At 40.1% G+C, this 19,742-nt stretch overlaps 1 protein-coding gene and 1 long non-coding RNA gene across 3 annotated transcripts in view; one reads left to right on the plus strand and one right to left on the minus strand.

The window, feature by feature from the left end:
• Positions 1 to 16,686, minus strand: part of ENTPD7 (ectonucleoside triphosphate diphosphohydrolase 7) — a 36,696-nt gene extending 20,010 nt beyond the window's left edge. Inside the window, exons 1-5 of one of the 2 annotated variants that reach the window (XM_019724871.3) lie at positions 16,552 to 16,686; positions 16,182 to 16,284; positions 14,856 to 15,038; positions 1,787 to 1,992; positions 1,386 to 1,536 (exon numbers count right to left, since the gene is read on the minus strand). In XM_019724871.3, coding sequence (XP_019580430.2) covers positions 1,386 to 1,536; positions 1,787 to 1,992; positions 14,856 to 15,038; positions 16,182 to 16,189 — 548 coding nt within the window. In that variant the 5' untranslated portion in view covers positions 16,190 to 16,284; positions 16,552 to 16,686. Of the gene's footprint in view, positions 1 to 1,385; positions 1,537 to 1,786; positions 1,993 to 7,379; positions 7,608 to 14,855; positions 15,039 to 16,181; positions 16,285 to 16,551 lie in introns of those variants that run through there. The other variant, XM_088791900.1, reaches the window with a different exon arrangement.
• Positions 16,687 to 16,860: 174 nt separating this feature from the next.
• On the plus strand, positions 16,861 to 17,756 carry LOC109444049 (uncharacterized). Its single transcript, XR_012498468.2, has 2 exons — positions 16,861 to 17,277; positions 17,388 to 17,756. It is a non-coding gene; the product is annotated as an uncharacterized LOC109444049 (long non-coding RNA).
• Positions 17,757 to 19,742: the final 1,986 nt, after the last annotated feature.

Below are 19,742 nucleotides of genomic sequence, written 5' to 3' on the forward strand. Positions count from 1 at the left end.
ACAAAATGAACGTTTTGATAGGGTAGTAGGATTATGAGTGCTTTTGGTTTGGGTTTTTTTGTTTGTTTGTTTGTTTGTTTGACTTTTAAGATTTTCTTGAATGATGTAAGGTTGCAAGTATAATATTTTAAAGTTTGGTTTTAAAAATAGGTAAAAACACAACAAAAATTTTTTAAAGACCAAGATATATGGGAAAATAAAAAGATAGAAGGCCTCTCATGGCTATGTAAAATACAGTGGTACCTCGGTTTTTGAATGTAATCTGTTCCAGAAGACCGTTCGAGTTCTGAAACATTTGAAAACCGAGGCGTGGTTTCCCCATAGAAAGTAATGCAAAATGGATTAATCCATTCCAGACCTTTAAAATCAACCCCCAAAACTGCAAATTTAGCATGAATTTTACTATCTAATGATACCATAGATCCATAAAATTTATGGTGTTTGTAAACCGAAATGTTCGTCAACGGAGATGTTTGAAAACCGAGGTACCACTGTAATCTGCTTCTCAGCAGTAAACCAAATAGGAAATCAGTAACTGCGCATCTAAACAGAAGGAAAGAAGTCCACTGAAAGAAGTACTGACATATGTTATATTGTCTGGCATGTCTGGCATAAGCAGCATGGAGTCCTGTACGCATGGCTGAGGTTTTTGTTGCCAAGTATACAAAATAAAACTTTTGTGGAAAAGGGAACTGCTATTTACCATGGAAAAATATTTAAGCTAATAAAAACATATCTGATGCCTATGAGACTATGAACATTTCAGAAGGATGGATTCTAAAGTCAAGGGAGCTCACTCCCACCCCATGACCATAATAAGTGTGGAGGGGTCAGGGAGGTGGTCAAAGGGGAGATATTACAACCAAGGAGGGGGCTCTTCCTCTTCCAGAGAGGGACGAGGGATCAAGTGGCAAGATGCCAGGCGAAACTACCAACGTTAACTGGAAAAGACCTGAGACTGGCTAGGGTTGAAAAAACTTGTCCAAAGCTCTGGAGCCTGAGCTTTGCTAGGAGCACCACCAGGGAGCCAGCAAAGGTACAGAGAAAGCAGCAGTCCTCTCAGAGCCCTCACACTAGCCCCAGGTACCCAGTCCCTCGGTGACCCTCCTACTACCCTTCTGTTATTGCTCCCCATCTAGGTGCCTCATGATTCAAATTTAACATCATCACCACTGCCCCTAACCCTCAATCAAAACTAAGAACCACTACGGCCTTCGCAGGTAGACATGGATCCCAAAGAAGCCAATGACACGAAGGTGTGAACAACTGAGTGTGCAGTTATTGCGGGGACTGGTGGCTCTGCTCAGACCAGGGAAGCACAGAGGACAGCAGCCTTTCAAGTCTGGTGCCACCCATTTTCCTGTCTCTCAGACTGTGCATCTCACCTCTCAGGAAGAAGCCTCATGCCCGCTGTGCACAGGATGTAAAGGGGGGTCTCCTTGTGCTTCTTCACAGGCACGTGAGCAGCAGCAAAGCTCAGCAGAGGACGGAGATAATCGCTGGCATGTTCTGGAGTGTCTGCCATTGCAGAGATTCCTTAAGTAAGACAAAATACTGTTTTTAAAAAGCAGATCACACAGACTCAGAGGACTGATACTCCATAAGGCTCTGCCTAAGGTCCTAAACATTTATCTGAGAGGAGGTGGGGAGGCAATGAAAGAGATACCGCTCCCCTTAAGCGGAATCTCAAGAGAAAAGGGGAGCTTGCTTTCTTGCCTTTCTCTCCTCTCTCATATGCCTGTAGCAGATATATTTCATCAACAACGAAATATATTCTGGTTAGTACCTGGCTTGATTTTTTTAACCACTGGTTGGCTGTTGCGATCTCTCATCTGTTTGATGTCCAGCAAGTCATGGGGATTCCCATTATGTCTTGGCCAGAAATAAACAAAAATCCGGGAGCCACTGCTGCCACAGTCCACAACAAGTCCATAATTTAGATTCGGGTCTTCAGTGTCAGTAGCTTCAAGCTCCCCCACTCGAGCCAAATACCTAAGTCGGGCAAAAAGAGAAATTGCTGTTAAGAGGCCAGGTCCACAAAAGGCACCACCATTTAATTCATTTCTTCATGTGTCTTCATTAAGCGTCGACATGTGCCAGGCACATGGGACTCCATGTCCTAACAGAGGAATGAAACAGTATTGACCATGTGGACTGATGTATATGAGGCAACTGCTGGTCTGTTTGCCTAGAGGCCATTGAAATTAGACAGCTAAAGGACTCCTCCATATTTGGTTTCCAGTTCTGAAACTGGCTGGGGTAACAAATCTTTTCCAAGCTTTTCATGAAAGAGTTCTAGGCCTGGGCAAACAACTGGATTTTGTTGTTCTAACCACTAAATTTTGGGGAGATTTGTTATGCACACTAAATAACTAAAACAATCTTAATAATTTTCTACCTATCTATTTATCCTTTCTGTATATAAACATAAAGAATACTACGGAATGATTATCACTTAATGTGTGTTTCTGGGTGATGATGTTTTTATGGGGCTTTTTGCTTTGCACTTTGTAATGTTAGAATTGTAATGACAAAAAATGCATTTCATGAAACAATAATTATTCTTTTTTTTTAATTTATTTTTTAAATTTATTGGGGTGACAATTGTTAGTAAAATTACATAGATTTCAGGTGTACAATTCTGTATTACATCATCTATAAATCCATTGTGTGTTCATCATCCAGAGTCAGTTCTCCTTCCATCACCATATATTTGATCCCCCTTACCCTCATCTTCCACCTCCCACCCCCTTACCCTCTGGTACAATAATTATTCTTTTCTATGCTCTTTTAAAAAATTTTATAGCTATAAAAAGGATGTTCATAAAATTTGCATAGTGTAGTAAAGAATAATAATAAGACAATGCCTGTGTACCTAACACCCAGTTTAAAAAAATAAAACATTACACTGTTAAAACAAACAAATTTAGAAAAAAAGCTTCTAGGCCCTAAGACAGTACTTTGTGTTGAGATTTTTCTCAGATTCTCATTCCAAGATACCTGACTGACAACAGGAAGAAGAAACAAGGAAAGACGTTACTGGCAAACACCCAGGGTTGAGTCTTAGCTCTAGCACTTTCTATGCTGTGTGACTTCAGCAAGTTCCCGAACTTCCCTCAGGCTATCTCCTCATCTGTAAAATAAGGATCATGGGGCCTCTGCCCTCAGAGAGACCATGCGATGCCTGTGGGCAGAGAGCACAGTGCTGCTGTCGCCACTGCTCTTGCTGTTACGTAATTATTGGGAGAGCAAATAGCTGCCAACCCTCTGGAGAAAAGGGCTGGAAAGTCCGGAAAGAAAAGAAGGCTAAGAGTTGGTCAATGCTTCTGAGCACTGAGGCTTTAATTAACACTAAAGTTCCCTCAGAGCCTGAGGGTCTGAAAAGTGCAAATATCACTGACTCCTCTCTTCAAAGGCTTCACTTGAAGAGGAGCCCGTGAGAATGGCTTTTAGCTGAGTGTACACAAAAGGAGAGCTCTTTCTTGGTGCTAAGAATACACACTGCTTGGTAGACAGATTAAAATTCTGTCTTCTAAATTATTTTGAATTTGAATAAGTGTTACCCTAGGTTGAGCTAATAATGAAATAAATGCCCTGAAAGCAATGCTGTGGAGATTTTTCAAGTGTTATAGCTAAACTCCCTTCCTTATATGTCTTACTCATCCAACATTGTCTTTAGAGCTAACTCTTAGATCCCCAAGACCCTTCCACAGAACTCCTCAGAACTAGGTTTTGTGGAGCCTGAAGCTAATACAAGTGGAGGGGGCGTCTTTTTAAGAAAAGATTCAACATGACAAATACAAAAGGGGCTCATGCAAGTGAGGGGTCTTGAAGTGTAGGTATCATTCCTTAGCTTTGTAGTAAATCCACCTCTGATCAGAACACGAAGCCAGTGTGAAGCCCCTCAGAACAGTCTAGCCTGTGTTTACCGGTGATTTCACGCTGCTATAGAGACCACAAAGTTCCTTACTTTGGACAGAAAAAAGCAAACGTGTTAAAAAGAAGAACATGTAGAAACTGTTCTAAAATAAAAAGGGAGAGCTGAGTACCTTTCCTATTCTACCATACAAAATGCACTTTTTTTTAAAAAAAGAGAAGGACATATATTTGAGCTGCACTATAACATTGTAAATTAGTGCACAGGATAAGGTCAGGTAGAACTTATTCTGGATTTCATGAGCGTGAGTTATGGGAAATGCAACAGGTGGTAAAAATCTGTTACACACTAGAAAGTTCACAGTCCTAAAGATTCCATTTCACTACATTCTTTCCCATGCTAATCAAATTGCCAGGCTGAACGGGGCTCACAATCGACCAATCAGCCCGTAACAGCTCATTTCTATCACATGAAAGCTGGGCAGACGTCTGGGTTTGTTACCGAACTCTTGCAAATAGTGACCTCGCAAGATACCGTAGATAGAAAAGACATAGGCAAGATAATCCATCTCCAGCTCAAACGACTTTTCATTTCCCATCATAGTAATCTTTGTACTTCAATGCTTCACAGATTTTCTCTGCTTCTCTTCTCTGAAAACCACTCCTTCTTCTCTCAGACATTCTGGATCCCATCCCCTCATGCTTAATGAATAACTTTTCTCTAGTATCTTGGTTCTTAAACTTTTAGGGCTCAGGATCCCTTCATATTCTCAAAAGTTATTTAAAAAAAACCACTAGTGTATGTGGATTACATCTATCTATATTTACCATGTTAGAAAATAAAACAGAAAAATTTAAAGTACTAATTTAGATATAACAATAAACTCATTACATATTAACATACTTTATAAAAAGTAATAATATTTTCTAAAACAAAAAGGAGTGCTGTTGTTTTATAGTTTTGCAAATCTCTCTAGCGTCTGGATTAATAGAAGACAGCTGGATTCTTGTATTTGCTTCTATATTCAATCTGTTCCGATAGGCTATTTTGGTTGAAGTATATGAAGAAAACCCAGCTTCACACAGACATGTTGGAAAAGGGAAGGATATTTCAATAGCCTTTTTAGATCATTATGAATATTCTTCTTTGACGCTGCACTAAAACTCAACAAGTAGAGTTTCTTAAAGATTAGTTGCAACCTAAAACCCTATCTAAGAACTTTCCATACTCTGTAACATTAAAATCCATTGGTCTTTCTTGCACTTTGAAGGGCTTTTACCTATGCATGATTTTGTAACATCATATATTGGAAAAGACTGGTTCACTGAACTATGCAAATCTTACTAATGTTCACATATTTCATTAGACAATATTAAAAAAAACCACATTCACTAATATCACTACTACTAATCTTATCAAAAAGTTTTAAGTATTGGGAAGCTATCAAACTCACAATGGCAGATACAAATTTTCCAAACTTCTGATTTTCACTTGAAAGTTCAAATCTTATCTTGGCAATAAATACTGACAGTTGTTTTCCTTAAAGTGACAAGCTGTTTTACTTCATTCATTTGCAAGAAAATGTCTGTGAAATACCCAAGTCTGAAAACCACAGTTTTTCTGGCAATTATTCTTTCAAGTAAAAATAGTATTCCATGACAAAAGCAGCTAGGTTTAGCTCATAACTCAAACAGCTGCCTAAATGCTTTTCCTCAAGACCATTTCAGTATGCAACAGAAATGCTTAACGCTTATTTCCCATTTTGCCACACAAAATATTGAAAATATATTCTGAAGTGGAACAAAACACTTTTCCCCGCTGCAGTTGTGTGGCAATGGAGACTACAATAACTACTGGTACTACTTAGTACCTCTACCTGGATTTGTGCTATGGCACCAGCAGATTTTCTCTGCTTCTCTTCTGCTTTTGCAGCATCAGTGTAAATGTCAACTCAGTGAAAAGGCCAAGTATCATCACAATAGCCAAGAGGGAGAAACAACTCCAATGTCCACCGGCAGGTGAATGGATAAACTAAATGTGGTCTATACATACAATGGAATATTATTCAGCCTGAAGCATATGAAATCCTGTCACATGCTACAACATGGATGAATCCTGGGGATTTTATGTTAAGTGAAATAAGCCAGTCGCAAAGACAAATTCTGTATGATTCCACTTATATGAGGTATGTAAAGGAGTCAAATTCATAGAAACAGAAAATAAAATAGTGGTTACCAGGGGGGCTGGATGGGAAGGGAAAAGGGGAAATTGTTGTTTAATGGGTATAAAGTTTCACATTCGCCAGATGAAGAAGTTCTGGAGATTGGCTGCATAACAATGTGAGTATACTTAACACTACTGAACTGTACATTTAAAAATGATTAAGATGGTAAATTTTATGTTATATGTTTTCTAACACAATTTTAAAAGGGCAAATATTTTAGTATTATTATCAAAATAGTTTTGGACTCATAGACCCACTAAGGGTGAAAGGGTGTCAGAAACTCTAAAGGGTCAGTAAACACTTTGAGGACCAAGGCTCTGATGTGACCTTTATCTTTGTTAACATCCATTTGCTTCTCTACCTCCACCTATTCTTTCCCTTTTGCCTTCTTTGACATGGCTTCCCACTTCTTAAGAAGCCTCCACGCCACAATGCAGACCTTGTAATATCCATAGTTATCTGACACGGTCTCCTTCTGCTATAAAATGTGGAGTTTCATTATTCCCTTTGACTTGTTTGCACATATTTCAGTATGAGCCCCTAAGACTTCTTTCTTTTTTTCCTCCCCTTTCTTCCGCCTCCGCCCCCCCTCCGGTTCAAGCCATTGTTTCTCAGTCTAGTTCTGTAGGACACAGCTCCCTGGCCCATGTGGGAATTGAACCGGTGACTTGGCGTTAGGAGCACACCACTCCAGCCACCTGAGCCACCGGGCCGGCCCCTCAGACTTCTTTCTTATTTGTTTGTTCCACCTCTCCATCTAGACTACTAGCTTCTCAAGAACATGGCCTTATCTGCAGTACCTTGATATTGTCACAGTGTTTCTCACATTTCTCTGATATGTATCCATCGACACTAAATGTCTGCTCCTAGAGTTCACAATATGCAGCTGTTGGTTTGTTGCTAACGTCTCTATATCTTTGTATAGCTATACTCAAAATCAACTGGTCTCCTCCTTAGAAAGTTTCGATGGCTTTCCAAAGCATCCTGTCATCCTCTTTCGCTCCTGTCAAGATAAACAACTTCACAGCTCTAGTTTGCATGCAACTTAACTTTTCCTTCTCTTCCTTTAGAAGTCTCCATGTATGCACTGGCAGAAAAAAATGTCAGCTGACATTAGAACACAAGGGAGAAAGACAGGATCAGACAGAACTTATGTTACACATCCGATTTGAGTCTTTAATTAATGCTGCAGGCAGCAGAAAGTCTCCATTTTTCTCATCCTGCATACAAATGAGTAACTGAAGAACAATTTCCCCCTCCGTGAAGTAACAGTATCACCTCTTTCTGGAATTCTGACATCTTGTGACTTAATCAGGCTTCTTACACTTTTCGACCCCCTGAAGGTCCTCCTCTGGGTAGGCTCCTAACATGGATGGATCACTGGTCCTTCTTGGATGTTCTCATTTGTGATGTGCAGTCCTGGCCTTAGCCATTGTGGTCAATTACTTGCATTGCTGGACCCTCCTGCTTTGCTGATGCTGCACTGAGTCAATCCCTAAAGAGGACCTAAAGCCCAAGAGAAAAGTTCTGAAAGCTTTGTAATCCCTCATATCCACCTTCCCAGGAGAGATCTGATTCACCATCACACATACTTAACCCCACCCCCAACCCCCAAAACACACACACGCCCTCTCTCTCTATTCGAAAAACATGATTTCCCTCTGGTCACTGCTGAGTCAATGAAAAGAAAGTTGCCCACACATACATCACCCGAGGTAGAACTGGAAGACAGTGGCTTTTCACTGCCATTATCCTGAAAACATGAACAGCGTTAGCATGGTAACTGACCAAACCATTACCTAACTTACAAAATGAAAACTAATTATGCCACTTCTAGAGTTCAAACAGAACTCAGTAATGCACAAAAGTCAATTAAAGTGGCCCCATCAGCATGGGGCGACCAGCTCTTTGCTGAACAGCATCATGCTCTTCAACTCCATTCAAGGCTCAGAACCAAATATAATGACACCACAGCCAGAGTAGCTGTACATGACTGATGATAGTCACACAGGCCCAGAAAAGCCTCTTGCAAAGTTACTGTTCATCTCCTAACAAGATTAATCAGAGCAGTCAGGAACATTTATAAGTTAAAGTTCTGCTTACAAATACCACCCACTAAGCACAGGAAACTAAATAAACGAATGTGAATAAACGCAAATAAATGCCTTCAATGTCACCAGCAAAAATATATGAATTGTTCTACTGTTCTACTGTATAAAAGAGCCCTTACTTACCTGCATATCCTAAAGTTAATATTTTTTTTCCTAACTAAAAGTAATGCCTCTTCTTGACTTGCTTTAAACAGAACTGAAACTCATAAGGAAGGTCTGTACTAGCTTACGTATGGCTCCTGAGCACTTGAAATGTGACTAGGGCACGTGAGGAATTTTTTGTTTTATTTAATTTTAATTAATTTGAAACAGCCACTTATGTGTAGTGGCTACCCTACTGGAAACCACAGTGTAGACATTCAATATTATTTGTTGAATAAGTGAATAGATGAATAAATGAATGTAAAATATGTATTAAGTCTGAAGTTGTTGGAGCACATCTTATAATGTAAGGCACACGCCAGATAAAAAGTTGATGAAAACACATACCTAACCCAAATTATTCTTAAAAAGAGCTTTGCTGTGTATGGTGGTGGTGGTGGGGGGGGGTGGGGGGGTTTGCAGAGGGTATAAAGGAAATCTCGGTACTTTCTGCTCAATTTAACTGTGAACCTAAAACTGCTCTAAAAAATAACATTTTAAAAAAACACAACAACTCTACATTCTTTCCTCACTGACATTCCATTATTCTAAATTTACCTTTTCCTAAATTCTAGTTCTAATGCAAACCTCCCGCCGTCTCCTTCTAGAAGCAATGTGGGTACATGTTCATGATAAAGAAAAAAATAATAATTCTTCAGTTTTGAAACTACTGAGGGGGGATCCCCCACCCCGGCTTCTATCACCTCAGCAGATATACTAAGTTCCACAAATGGCTGAAAAATTCAAATTTTTTTCAATGTGAAAATAATTGAATTATTCTTTTAAACATTAGCTACTTTCATACATATTAAAATACAAAGGTGCAATGTGCAAGAGAGACTGTAATTTGTAACTAAAGCAATGCCTCATTTATCAAGACCATAGGATGACTTTGGTACTCCTGTGAGCATATTTCCCTGATCAAGTGTTTCCAAACTTGCTCTCGTGTAGACACCTAGTAAGTCAGTGTGCTCCGGGCCACATAGCACACAGTTAGTCCTCACGTATCATTGATAGGTTCTTGGAATGTGACTTTAAGCAAAACAACATATAACAAAACCAGTTTTACCATAAGCTAATTGACATAAATAAGAGTTAAGTTCCTATGGCATATTTCTGGTAAAAAAAAAAAAAAATCACCAAACTTCTAAGTAAAGACCCCAAACACTTCTAATATTAAACACTGAAATAAATGTGAGCTATACATACACTTAAGAAAGATTAATAAAAACAAGTTAGATAATTATTTTCCAACCTGGTGATTCCAGTTCAGGGTCCTAAGTGGTCTGAGCCCATCCTGGCAGCTTAGGGCACAAGGTGGGAAGGAACCCCCTTGGACCGGAATCCCTTCCATCAAGGGAGCACTCTCACATACCCACATTCACTCAGACCAGGACCATTTAGACACGCCGTTCACCTCACAAGCACATCTTTGGGCTGTGGGAGGAAACCAGAGTCCCGGGGGAAAACCCACGCAGACATGGTGAGGACGCGCACACTGCACGCCGACAGTAGCCCCGGCTGGGCACCAACTGTTTTTTTTTCCTCATCAACATTGAACAAAACCATGTTATTCGAGGACCTGCTTTATACCTTTTGTGAAACATCACAACATACTGATTTAACTTCATTTTGTAAATTAGGGACAATTCATCAATTCCTAATTATTTGCTTAAAAATTCTTAGTTATTCATTTAATGATTTTTATCATCAGCTAGTGGCCACCAGTGCTTACACAGTAGCTGCTGACACAAAAAAAAGAAATTCTGGAAGGAAAATTTTAAATGGAGATAAGATAACAATCTTCAGTGTATATTTGTAGGACAAAAAAACCCCAGAAATTAGAAAACAGAAAAATCAAGATTATTTCAAATAACAATAATAGTAATAAAACTAACACCCATGATGCAACAGGCAGTCCTAGATGCTTTTCTCTTTTAATCCAAATGACAAGACTGCCTCCACTTTATACATAAAGAAAATGATATTTCAGAATACGACACCTGCCCAAGACACCCAACTACAAATGATGGGCTTATTAGCTCTAACATCAATCCTCTTATCCCTACACCATAATACCTCCTTCCCAAATAAATATCACTAAACCTTGGTGCAGTGGTTCCCAATTCAGGCTGCATATTAGAGTCACCTTGAGAAAAGGTCCAACTATTTCTTAAAGGTCCCCAAGTGATTCAGATACAGAAAGGTGACAACCACAGATTTCAGGTCATTCTTAACATAAATTATTAGACTGTGTAATAAGAGTTTTAACAAAATGTGCAGAACTGTTTGCCACTGTAGAAACAGTCGATAGAAATTTTGAGTCAGTCTACATTTAATAAATTTCCTCTCTCTTGCCTCGCTGTCAAAGTGCTAGATATTATTTTTGTCATCAATGTGCCCACATCTCATGACCACTGCACACTCCCCACTACCACCATTCCAATTTGCTCTGGTCTGCTGTCTTCTGAGACAAGAGAACCCAGCTAATTAAAAAAATGAGTAAAATAAAAGCAAGCAGGCTCTTTGTGAGAGCTTATCTTATCAGTAAAGCACAGAAGCTCCTGTACATGAGCTTAGTGATATCAAATTGGGTTACTCATGGGCCTCTTTGATTAACTGCTGATTCTTAACTTTGTTCCGGATTCTTGGCAGCATACAGTTCCTGACTATTTCTGATTCTATACAGCTATACATAAACTACTACCTCATTGGGAAATAACTATTCCTTCATGTCTGCCTCCCTAACTAGATTGTGAACTCCATGAGTTCAGGGGCCACATTTTATTCATCTTTGTACCCCAGTGTCTAGCAGTGTCGTGTACACAGCAAGCTCTCAACAAATGTTTGCTTCCTAAATGACTCATAGAGGCTGCCATGATAGTTTAATGATATATGGTAATTTGTGGCAATATGCACATAACTTTTGAAATAGTGCCATTTGCGACAACATGGATGAATTTTGAGATTATTATGCTAAGAGAAATAAGTCAGACAGAAAAAGTCGAGAACCATAAGATTTCACTGATATGTGGGATATAAAACTGAAAACAACAAAGGAACAAGACAAACAAATAAAGAAACAAAAACTCATAGACATAGACAATAGTTTAGTGGTTACCAGAGGGTAAAGGGGGAGAAGGGTGGTAGATGAGGGGTAAACGGGATCAAATATGTGGTGATGGAAGGAGAACTGACTCTGGGTGGTGAACACACAATGTGAGATATAGATGATGTAATACAGAATTGTACACTGGAAATCTATGTAACTTTATTAACAACTGTCACCCCAACAAACTTTAATTAAAATAAAGAACAAAAGAACAAAAAGCTTTTAGGCTACATGGTTGCTTGCTGCTCAGCCAAAGCACTACAGGGGGTCAAGACTTTGGTACGGTCCCCTCAATGGCACAGTCTGTGTGTTCCTTAGCACTGCACCTAACGGTTTCAATTAATTCAACTTAACAAGCATTTAATGGATCTGGCCCCTTGGGGTATATTGGCAGACAAGACCAATGGGATCACTCTACCTCCCACGGATCCATCAAATGCATTTCCTTCTCGCCATCGTCATTGCTGCCACCCAAGTTCAGGCCACCATCATCTCTCTATTGCAGTATTCCAGTTCATCTCCCTGCTTTCATTTTTACTCTCCTCCAATTCATTCTCTAAAACGCCACCAAAATATGCTTTCTTTAAAAAGCAAACCATATCATCCTTCAAAGCCTTTCAAAGCCTTCCCTCTGCCCTTAGGATAATGTCTAAACTTCCTAAAACGGCTTAGCAGGCCCAGCCTAATCTATCTCTCTATATGACTCACTAACTCCGTAACAGTCTTCACTCTAGCCATATTAACCTGCATAGAATTCCATAATTAGCCCATGCTGTCTCCAGTGGGAAGGAAAGGAAATCCCAGTAAGCATCCAGGAAACTCAAATTATGGATTTAGTTCTCCAAAGCTAACAAGCTTCTTAAGGCCTATTGTTGACAACTGTGTAGCCATCTAAACAAGTGTTGCCTCTTCTGGAAAGGAAGAGTCAAAAGAAGTCAGTACTCCTCAGCACTGCTAGAGGAGTAAAAGTTGAAAACATAAACTTGTTGAGAAAAGGTACCAAAGTCTCCATGTCCTTGTGCCATTATATCACCCGGCACATAGTGGCTGCTCAATAAATGTTTGTTGAATGAATGGATGGATGAATGACCAAAGTGATAGAGAAATGAAAACTTCTGGGGATAGAACAACCCAGAAATATTAAGGGGAGTAGGCATGTGTCCCAATTCTAACCAAAAAAGGTTCAAGGAAAGGGTTACTAGACGTTTCTGGGAAGAGTCTTCTGCATTCTTATAAGAGAGCATGGAAGGCCTGCTTTTCTCTAGAGAACAGGATGCATGTAGCCCTTGTTGCTACTGGCTGCTATTTTGCAACCATTAAGTAAGCTGACACTGTAGACAATAGAGCCAGAGACTCCTGTCGTGCCAGCCAGTGTTGAACTTGTGGTCCCTCTGCTTCTGGACTTCTAGTTATGAGCCAATAAACTTCCTTATTATTTCAGTCAGTTTGACTGTTACTTGCAGCCCAAAGCCTCCTCACTGATATATACCCGAGAAGTGATAAAGAGAAAATCATGTTGAAGATGATGAAAATAACATGTCATCATGTTATTTTATAGCCTAATCAGAAATTAATAGCAAAATGAATCACTGTTATAAAAGAATGTGGATCTTCTATGCAAGTGGTAAGGCATTAAAACTATATCAAATAATTAGATGTATTTTCTGTGGGGAAAAAAGTGTTTATTCAGCTCTCACTGGATGGAATTAACAGATTAAACTCTACAGAAGAAAATACTAATGAACTAGAAAGCATAGCAATATAAAATATCCAGAAAGAAACAGAGAGGGGGAAAAAGACTGAAAAAAATGAACAGAGCATCAGTAAGTTGTGGGAAAATTTCACGTGGTTCAAAATACGTATGTTTGGAGATGTCAAAGATGAAGTGGGAGAGGGCAGAAAAAGTATTTGAAGAAAAAATTTGTCCAGATTTGATTAAAAAATATAAATCCATTGATCCACAAATCAACAAATCACAAGCACAAGAATCATGAGAAAAACTTCACCAACAAACATCATCAAATTGCTTAAAACCAGTGATAAAGAGAAAAATCTTAAAATCAGCCAGAGGAAAAAGACTCATTATATATACAGATAGAACAAAGATAAAAATGAGAGCAGATTTCTCAGAAAGAATACAAGCCCAAAGACAGTGGAGCATCATCTTTAAAGTAACAAAAGATCAACCGAGAGATATATAGCCAATGAACATTTCTTTTAAAAGGAAAGCAACATTAAGACTTTTTCAGTCATACGAAAGTTGAAAGAATTCACCAACTACAGTCTCAAACTACTAGATATGTTAAAGGAAGTTCTTCAGGCAAAAGGAAAACGATACCAGATGGAAATATGAATCTACGCAAAGGAATAAAGAGGCTCAGAAATAGTAAATATGCAAGCATTGTTTTCTTATTTTTAAAACCTCTTTAAAAGATAATTGAACGTTTAAAGCACAAATAAGAACAATATATGGTGGTGCTTACAATATATGCAGAAGTAAAATGTATGACAATAGCACAAAGGCCAAAGGAAACGGGAGGAATGAAAGTATGCTGTCGACAGGTTCTTATACTATGCATGAAGAAGTACGATATTACTTGAAAGTAGACTATGGTAAGTTAAAGATATATGCTACAAACCCTACACCCTAAAGCAACCATTAAAAAATAAAAACAAAAGTTATATCTATAAGCCAACAAAGGAGACGAAATGGAATCATAAAAAATGTACTCGATTCAAAAGAAGGGAGAAAAAAGAGGGAAAACGAACAAAGAACAGATGCAACAAGCAGAAAATAGCAGAACAGATTTAAACCTAAACATAATTGGTAACCACATTAAGTGTAAATGGCTTAAATACCCCAAATAAAAGGCAGACACTGTCAGGTTAAATAAAAAGCGAGACTCAACTAAATGCTGCCCACCAGAAGCCCACTTTAGATATAAAGACACAAATAGGCTAAAACTAAAAGGATGAAAAACCATCTATCATGCTAACACTAATCAAAAGAAAGCTTAAGTAGCTATATTAATACAAGGCCAGTAGATTTCAGAGCAAAGAATATAATCAAAGAAAAAGAGAGTCATTTAATAAGAGGGTCACTTCATCAAGAGTACGTAACAATCCTAAACGTTTATGCACCCAATAAGTCAGCCCACCAAAACAAGAAAACAGAAAGATGCCTTTCATGTTTAAAACTCAGCAGCATCATTCCTAAATCAAAACTGAATATTGACAAGATCTTTATGTAGTAACTGACGTGCAATTTTACTAATAAAAGTGCGGTATTCCCCCAAAGGGTCAAAGGTAGTAAGTAATATATTAAACAGCTTATCAAAATATGTATGACTTCGGTGCAAAGCTGATCAAAGATATCTAAAGCTGACTCACCTTTCGAATTGCTTATCTTGTGGTGATGAGGCACCCCAATGTCGAAAGTCCATGATCAACATAAGCAAAAGGAGACAGGATATGAAGAAGAGTCCTAGGAATGCCACTCGCTGACGGGGAAATGGGCTCACTGTGGGCACAGTAAAGTACCACGAGGCTGGGCAGAGGTAGGAAAAACTGATCCTGAAATGAGACGAACATTAGTAAGAAAAGTCTCTAAAATTGAGTATTAAAATATAGTTTTTGAACTGGGTTAAACCTTTTGTAATAAAGGCAAAAATTCATGCCTCCAGAAATCTAAATGTTCTTTTAGTCTCAAATTTTAGAAAAGGGCCTAAGTGGATCATAGTGCTGCTACTATATAAATCAGAAAAGCTTTATCTGATCTTTTTCCAAAGTCTACACTTTGAGGTGCAAGCCAAAGAATTAATCTTATGTTAATAAAAAGATCACCAGTCTCCCTGGGCAACTTCATAACATTGAAGAATCATAGTAGCTACAACATTCCCACAAAAAATGCTGTCAAAAAAGTAGACAGTAATAAAATTTATTCAACTGAGTTTCAAAAATACTTTAACAGTTAATATATGTACCCAGTAAAAAACAAACAAACAAACAAACAAACAAAAACACATCAGCTTAAAAGGCTTAAGAAGAACGTGAGTCTTTTGCCCTAACCCCACGATTTCCCTCTCAAAGGCAACCATTGCTACTCAATTTCTGTGTATTTTTCCAGGGATATTCTATGTGTACACAAGCATAGATATATGTCCTGTATGGTAATACATCTGTGTGTGTATCTCCATTCCTTTGGTTTTACTTGATAGTTACTGTTCTGCACCTTTCCCCACTTACTCTATTTGACAACTGTCCCATATCCACAGATCCACATTAATCTTTTCTGACAGGTTCAGAGTATTATAATGTATGGATAAGTGTATTCAACTGGGAAGATCACTTTTTATATTGATTCAAAAGGACCGCAGTCTGCTTTCAAAGTTCACTGGAAAAAAAAATTAGTTTAATCTCTTTAAGGGGCACCTAGCCTCACTCAAATGGAAATTTGAAAGAACATTACAATCTAGCACTTTTCTGAGTTTAGCTAGCACTGAAGTGACAGGGTTTATAGGCTGGAAATTACTGTTGTATCTGCCTTCAAAATAATGCAAATTTGATCTCTGCGTCCATCTGTCCAGATGCAAAGTCCTTATGCAGCCCTAGGGCAAGCCTCACTTGTAAAAACCTCTCCAGCACCCCCAACCTGTCTGCCACCCCCTCCCACCCCCCCACCGAGCCTCCAGCAGAGAAGAAAGAGTGCAGCCTTACCTAGCCATGGGTTCCCTTCAGTGGTCTCAATGCCTGTCACCTCCTTTTCCTTTTGCCCTGAGAAGGTGGTCTCCTTGTCCCAGGCATCTCCTAAGCCTGCAGCCTAGAAAGAGTTGGTTGGTTGGGTTTCAGGCTTACTTCCAACAGTGCCCACGAGACCAGACCTCCACGAGACGGCTACGGCGCCCACCCACTCCCCGGGCTCCCACTCCAGATCCGTCCGCTCTTGTTCCTGGGGCCCAGCGGACGCTTCCTTCGGAGTTCTCGAAGGCCAGCAATGTCCTCGAGGAACCAGCAGTCCCCAGGTGGCGGTCTCCGCTACCTCTCCTGTCCCTCCCGGCCCCGCAGCCCTCCAGCACTTAACACTTACCGGTCGAGTGGCCCGCCGGCTACCTCAGCACCTCTCCACTCGGTCCGGTGCGACTCTCCACCGCCTTCAGCCCAGCCGGAAAAAGGCCTGAGCCGCCAGCGGCGCCACGTCCCCAAGGAAACCGCAGGGAGCCAATGACTGACAGAGGACCCGCGGAGAGGGACCCGCCCTCCACCCAGCCGGAGCCCCAGCGAACCAGCTCCGACAGCCGCACGTCCGTCCGCCAAGATGGCCAATCCCCAAGAGCATTCTGCCTCTAATGCCCGCCCCAGGATTTCGAGCGCGTCCAATCCAGAGGAGCGTCGTACCATGGCTCCGCCTGGAGGGGCCGGGGGTGGGTGCATACACAGGTAACCAGTGTGGAGCCCCTCCGGGGTACCCTGCTCCTGCTGCCCCCTCACGTGGCGCGAATTCTCCGCCTGCTGCTTTCTCCGCGGCCGCTTTTAGGACAGAGCGGCTCCGGTGGGTGGGTCTTGGGGTGTCTGCGACATAAGTGCATCCCTTGTCCATAACCTATAAGACATTTTGTGTCCACCAATCCAACCCTCCAGAATGGTAGTTCTCCCACCTCGCTCCTTCCCTAGAATAGCCTACCAAACTGATGCCCCGGTCTCATTGTCTTGTCCCGTGAGAAAAACATGGAAATTGGGGACAGTGACGTCTGCACAGAAGCGCTTATATCCATTCATTCAACATTCATTGAATGTCTACTGTGCGCCACACATGGTGAGCGGCTGCGACCCTGCCTTCACCAGACCTTACAGTAATGCATACAAAGGTAGTGTTTCCTAATGGTTTTCTTCCTTGTTTACACCAGCTGTTTCTCTCATTTCTAGGAGGGAGCCGCTTGGAGAGGGTAAAGTCCAAGTCCTTACAAACGTGGCACAGACATGGCCGTCCACAACCCCGCCGAGCAGCATTCGCTGCTGCTCCTCGCCTCGCCTATAAGGCTCCAGCAACGCACCTCTGTGGTTTCTGCCCTCTTAGGCTTTGCTCATTCTGCTTCCCCCACGTCACCACCTGCCTTGAATAGCTTTCCCTGAGTCTTAGCCTGGCCAACTGGTACTCATCCCTTAACACTGGGCGTAAGGGTCACCTCCCCTAAAAGCCTTACTTGACCTACACTCCCTTTACATATGCCTATTCCGCTTACTACACTGAATTGCAATTATGTGTCTGTGCAAATAGAATATCCTTTAGGACAACGACTGTCTGCTTCCACATCGATGCTGAGCACTACCTGGCACATAAATTACAACTAACACATGACATATGAGTGAATGAATGTGGAAATGAAGACCACCCAAATGAGAACCAAAAGAGGCTGTTTATTCTATGCCTGCTATAACAAGGCAGTCAGCCACTATCACTTCCATCTGGCAGACTCAAGGGTTGTCAAGGGAGTGGGAAAACTTAAGGGAAAAAAAGGGGTTGGGGGAAGGTTTCAAATATGCTCTGATTTGAGAGTATTAGCATGGGGAAGCTGGAAGCAGACTAACTAGAAGCAGGGCATCTTAGTAATTGTGTTGGGGAAGCGTATTTGGCTTTCTGTAGTTGGTCCTGAGTTGGAATGAGGCAAAAAATAGGGAAGCTAACAGTCATTGATGAGTCAAGAGTTCTGACTTATTGCTGCCGAGGTTGTGAGTCGGAGTGCTAATCGTCATGTATGGTCTGGCCATTGTCCAGTTTGTATATTCACTGTCACGTGACTACAGTTGACCATAGATTTGAACTGCACTGGTCCACTTACATGTGGATTTTTCCCAATAAATATGAATAGTACTGTAAATGTATTCTCTCCCTTGTGTTTTAAATAACATTTTCTTTCCTCTAGCTACTTTAGTGCAAGAATACAGTATATAATACATATACAAAAAATAAGTTAATTGACTATGTTATTGGTAAATCATGTGGTCAACAGTAGGCTATTAGTTAAGTTTGGGGGGAGTCAAAAGTTACATGCAAATGTTTTACTGCACAGGGTGGGCGCCCATAATCCCCACACTATTCAAGCATCACCTTTATTGTTTTTTCCCCACCATTCCCCTCCAACCTAGTTGGGCTTCCTAACTTGCCTTTCTCCTTCAATTCTCAGTTCTCAGTTTTATTCTCTGTCCCTCAATCCCTACTCTGCTTCAAGTGTTATATTGAACACTACAGAAGCTATTGAGTAGAACAGTTGCATAAAGTTAGGATTAACCACAATTATATAAATGTAAGGTATTTTTATTATTCCAGAGCCCAGTGCCTGGAACAAAGTAGACATGGAAAAACTCAACTGTTTTGGAATAATTATTTTTCTTTTTTTTTAGTTTCATGTGTACAAAACAATGTAATGAGACATTTACACCCCTCATAAAGTGATAACATGCCCCTCTGACATCGTGTATAGCTGTTACAGTACCATTGGCTACATTTCCTATGCTGTACTTCACATCCCGTGACTATATATATATATATATATATATATATATATATGCATGTGTGTGTATATATATATAATTATAGTTGACATTCAATATTATTCTATTTCAGCTTTAGGTGTATAGGCATCTACACAGTCTATGAAATGACCCCCCTAAGTCTAGTGCTCATCTGGCACCCTACATAATCTTTACAACATTATTGATTATATTCCGCATACTGTATTTCATATCCCTGTGACTTTTTTGTGACTAACAATTTGAACTTTCTAATCCCTTCACCTTCTCCCCCTCCCCAACACCCTCCCATCTAGCAACCATCAGTTTTTTCTCTATATCTCTATTTGTTTTGTTTGCTCATTTATTGTTCTTTAGATTCCACATATGAGATCATATGGTATTTGTCTTTCTCAGTCTGACTTATTTCACTTAGCATAATATGCTCTAGGTCCATCCATGTTGTTGCACATAGTAAGGTTTAATTCTTTCTTGTTGCCAAGTAATACTTCATTGTATAAATATACCACAATTTCTTCATCCAATCGTCTATAGATGGGCATTTCAGTTGTTTCCATATCTTGACTGTGTGAATAGCACTGCAATAAACATAGGGGTGCATGTATTTTTTCGAATTAGTGTTTTGGATTTCTTTGGATAAATATCCAGGAGTGGAATTGCTGGGTCATTGGTAGTTCTATTTTTAATTTTTCGAGGAATCTCCATACTGTTTTCCATAGTGGCTGCACCAATTTGTAATCCCACCAACAG

The sequence above is a fragment of the Rhinolophus sinicus genome, chromosome 15, assembly GCF_057876585.1.
Source record: "Rhinolophus sinicus isolate RSI-liver-muscle chromosome 15, RSI-T2T, whole genome shotgun sequence".
Classification (NCBI taxonomy): Eukaryota; Metazoa; Chordata; class Mammalia; order Chiroptera; family Rhinolophidae; genus Rhinolophus; species Rhinolophus sinicus.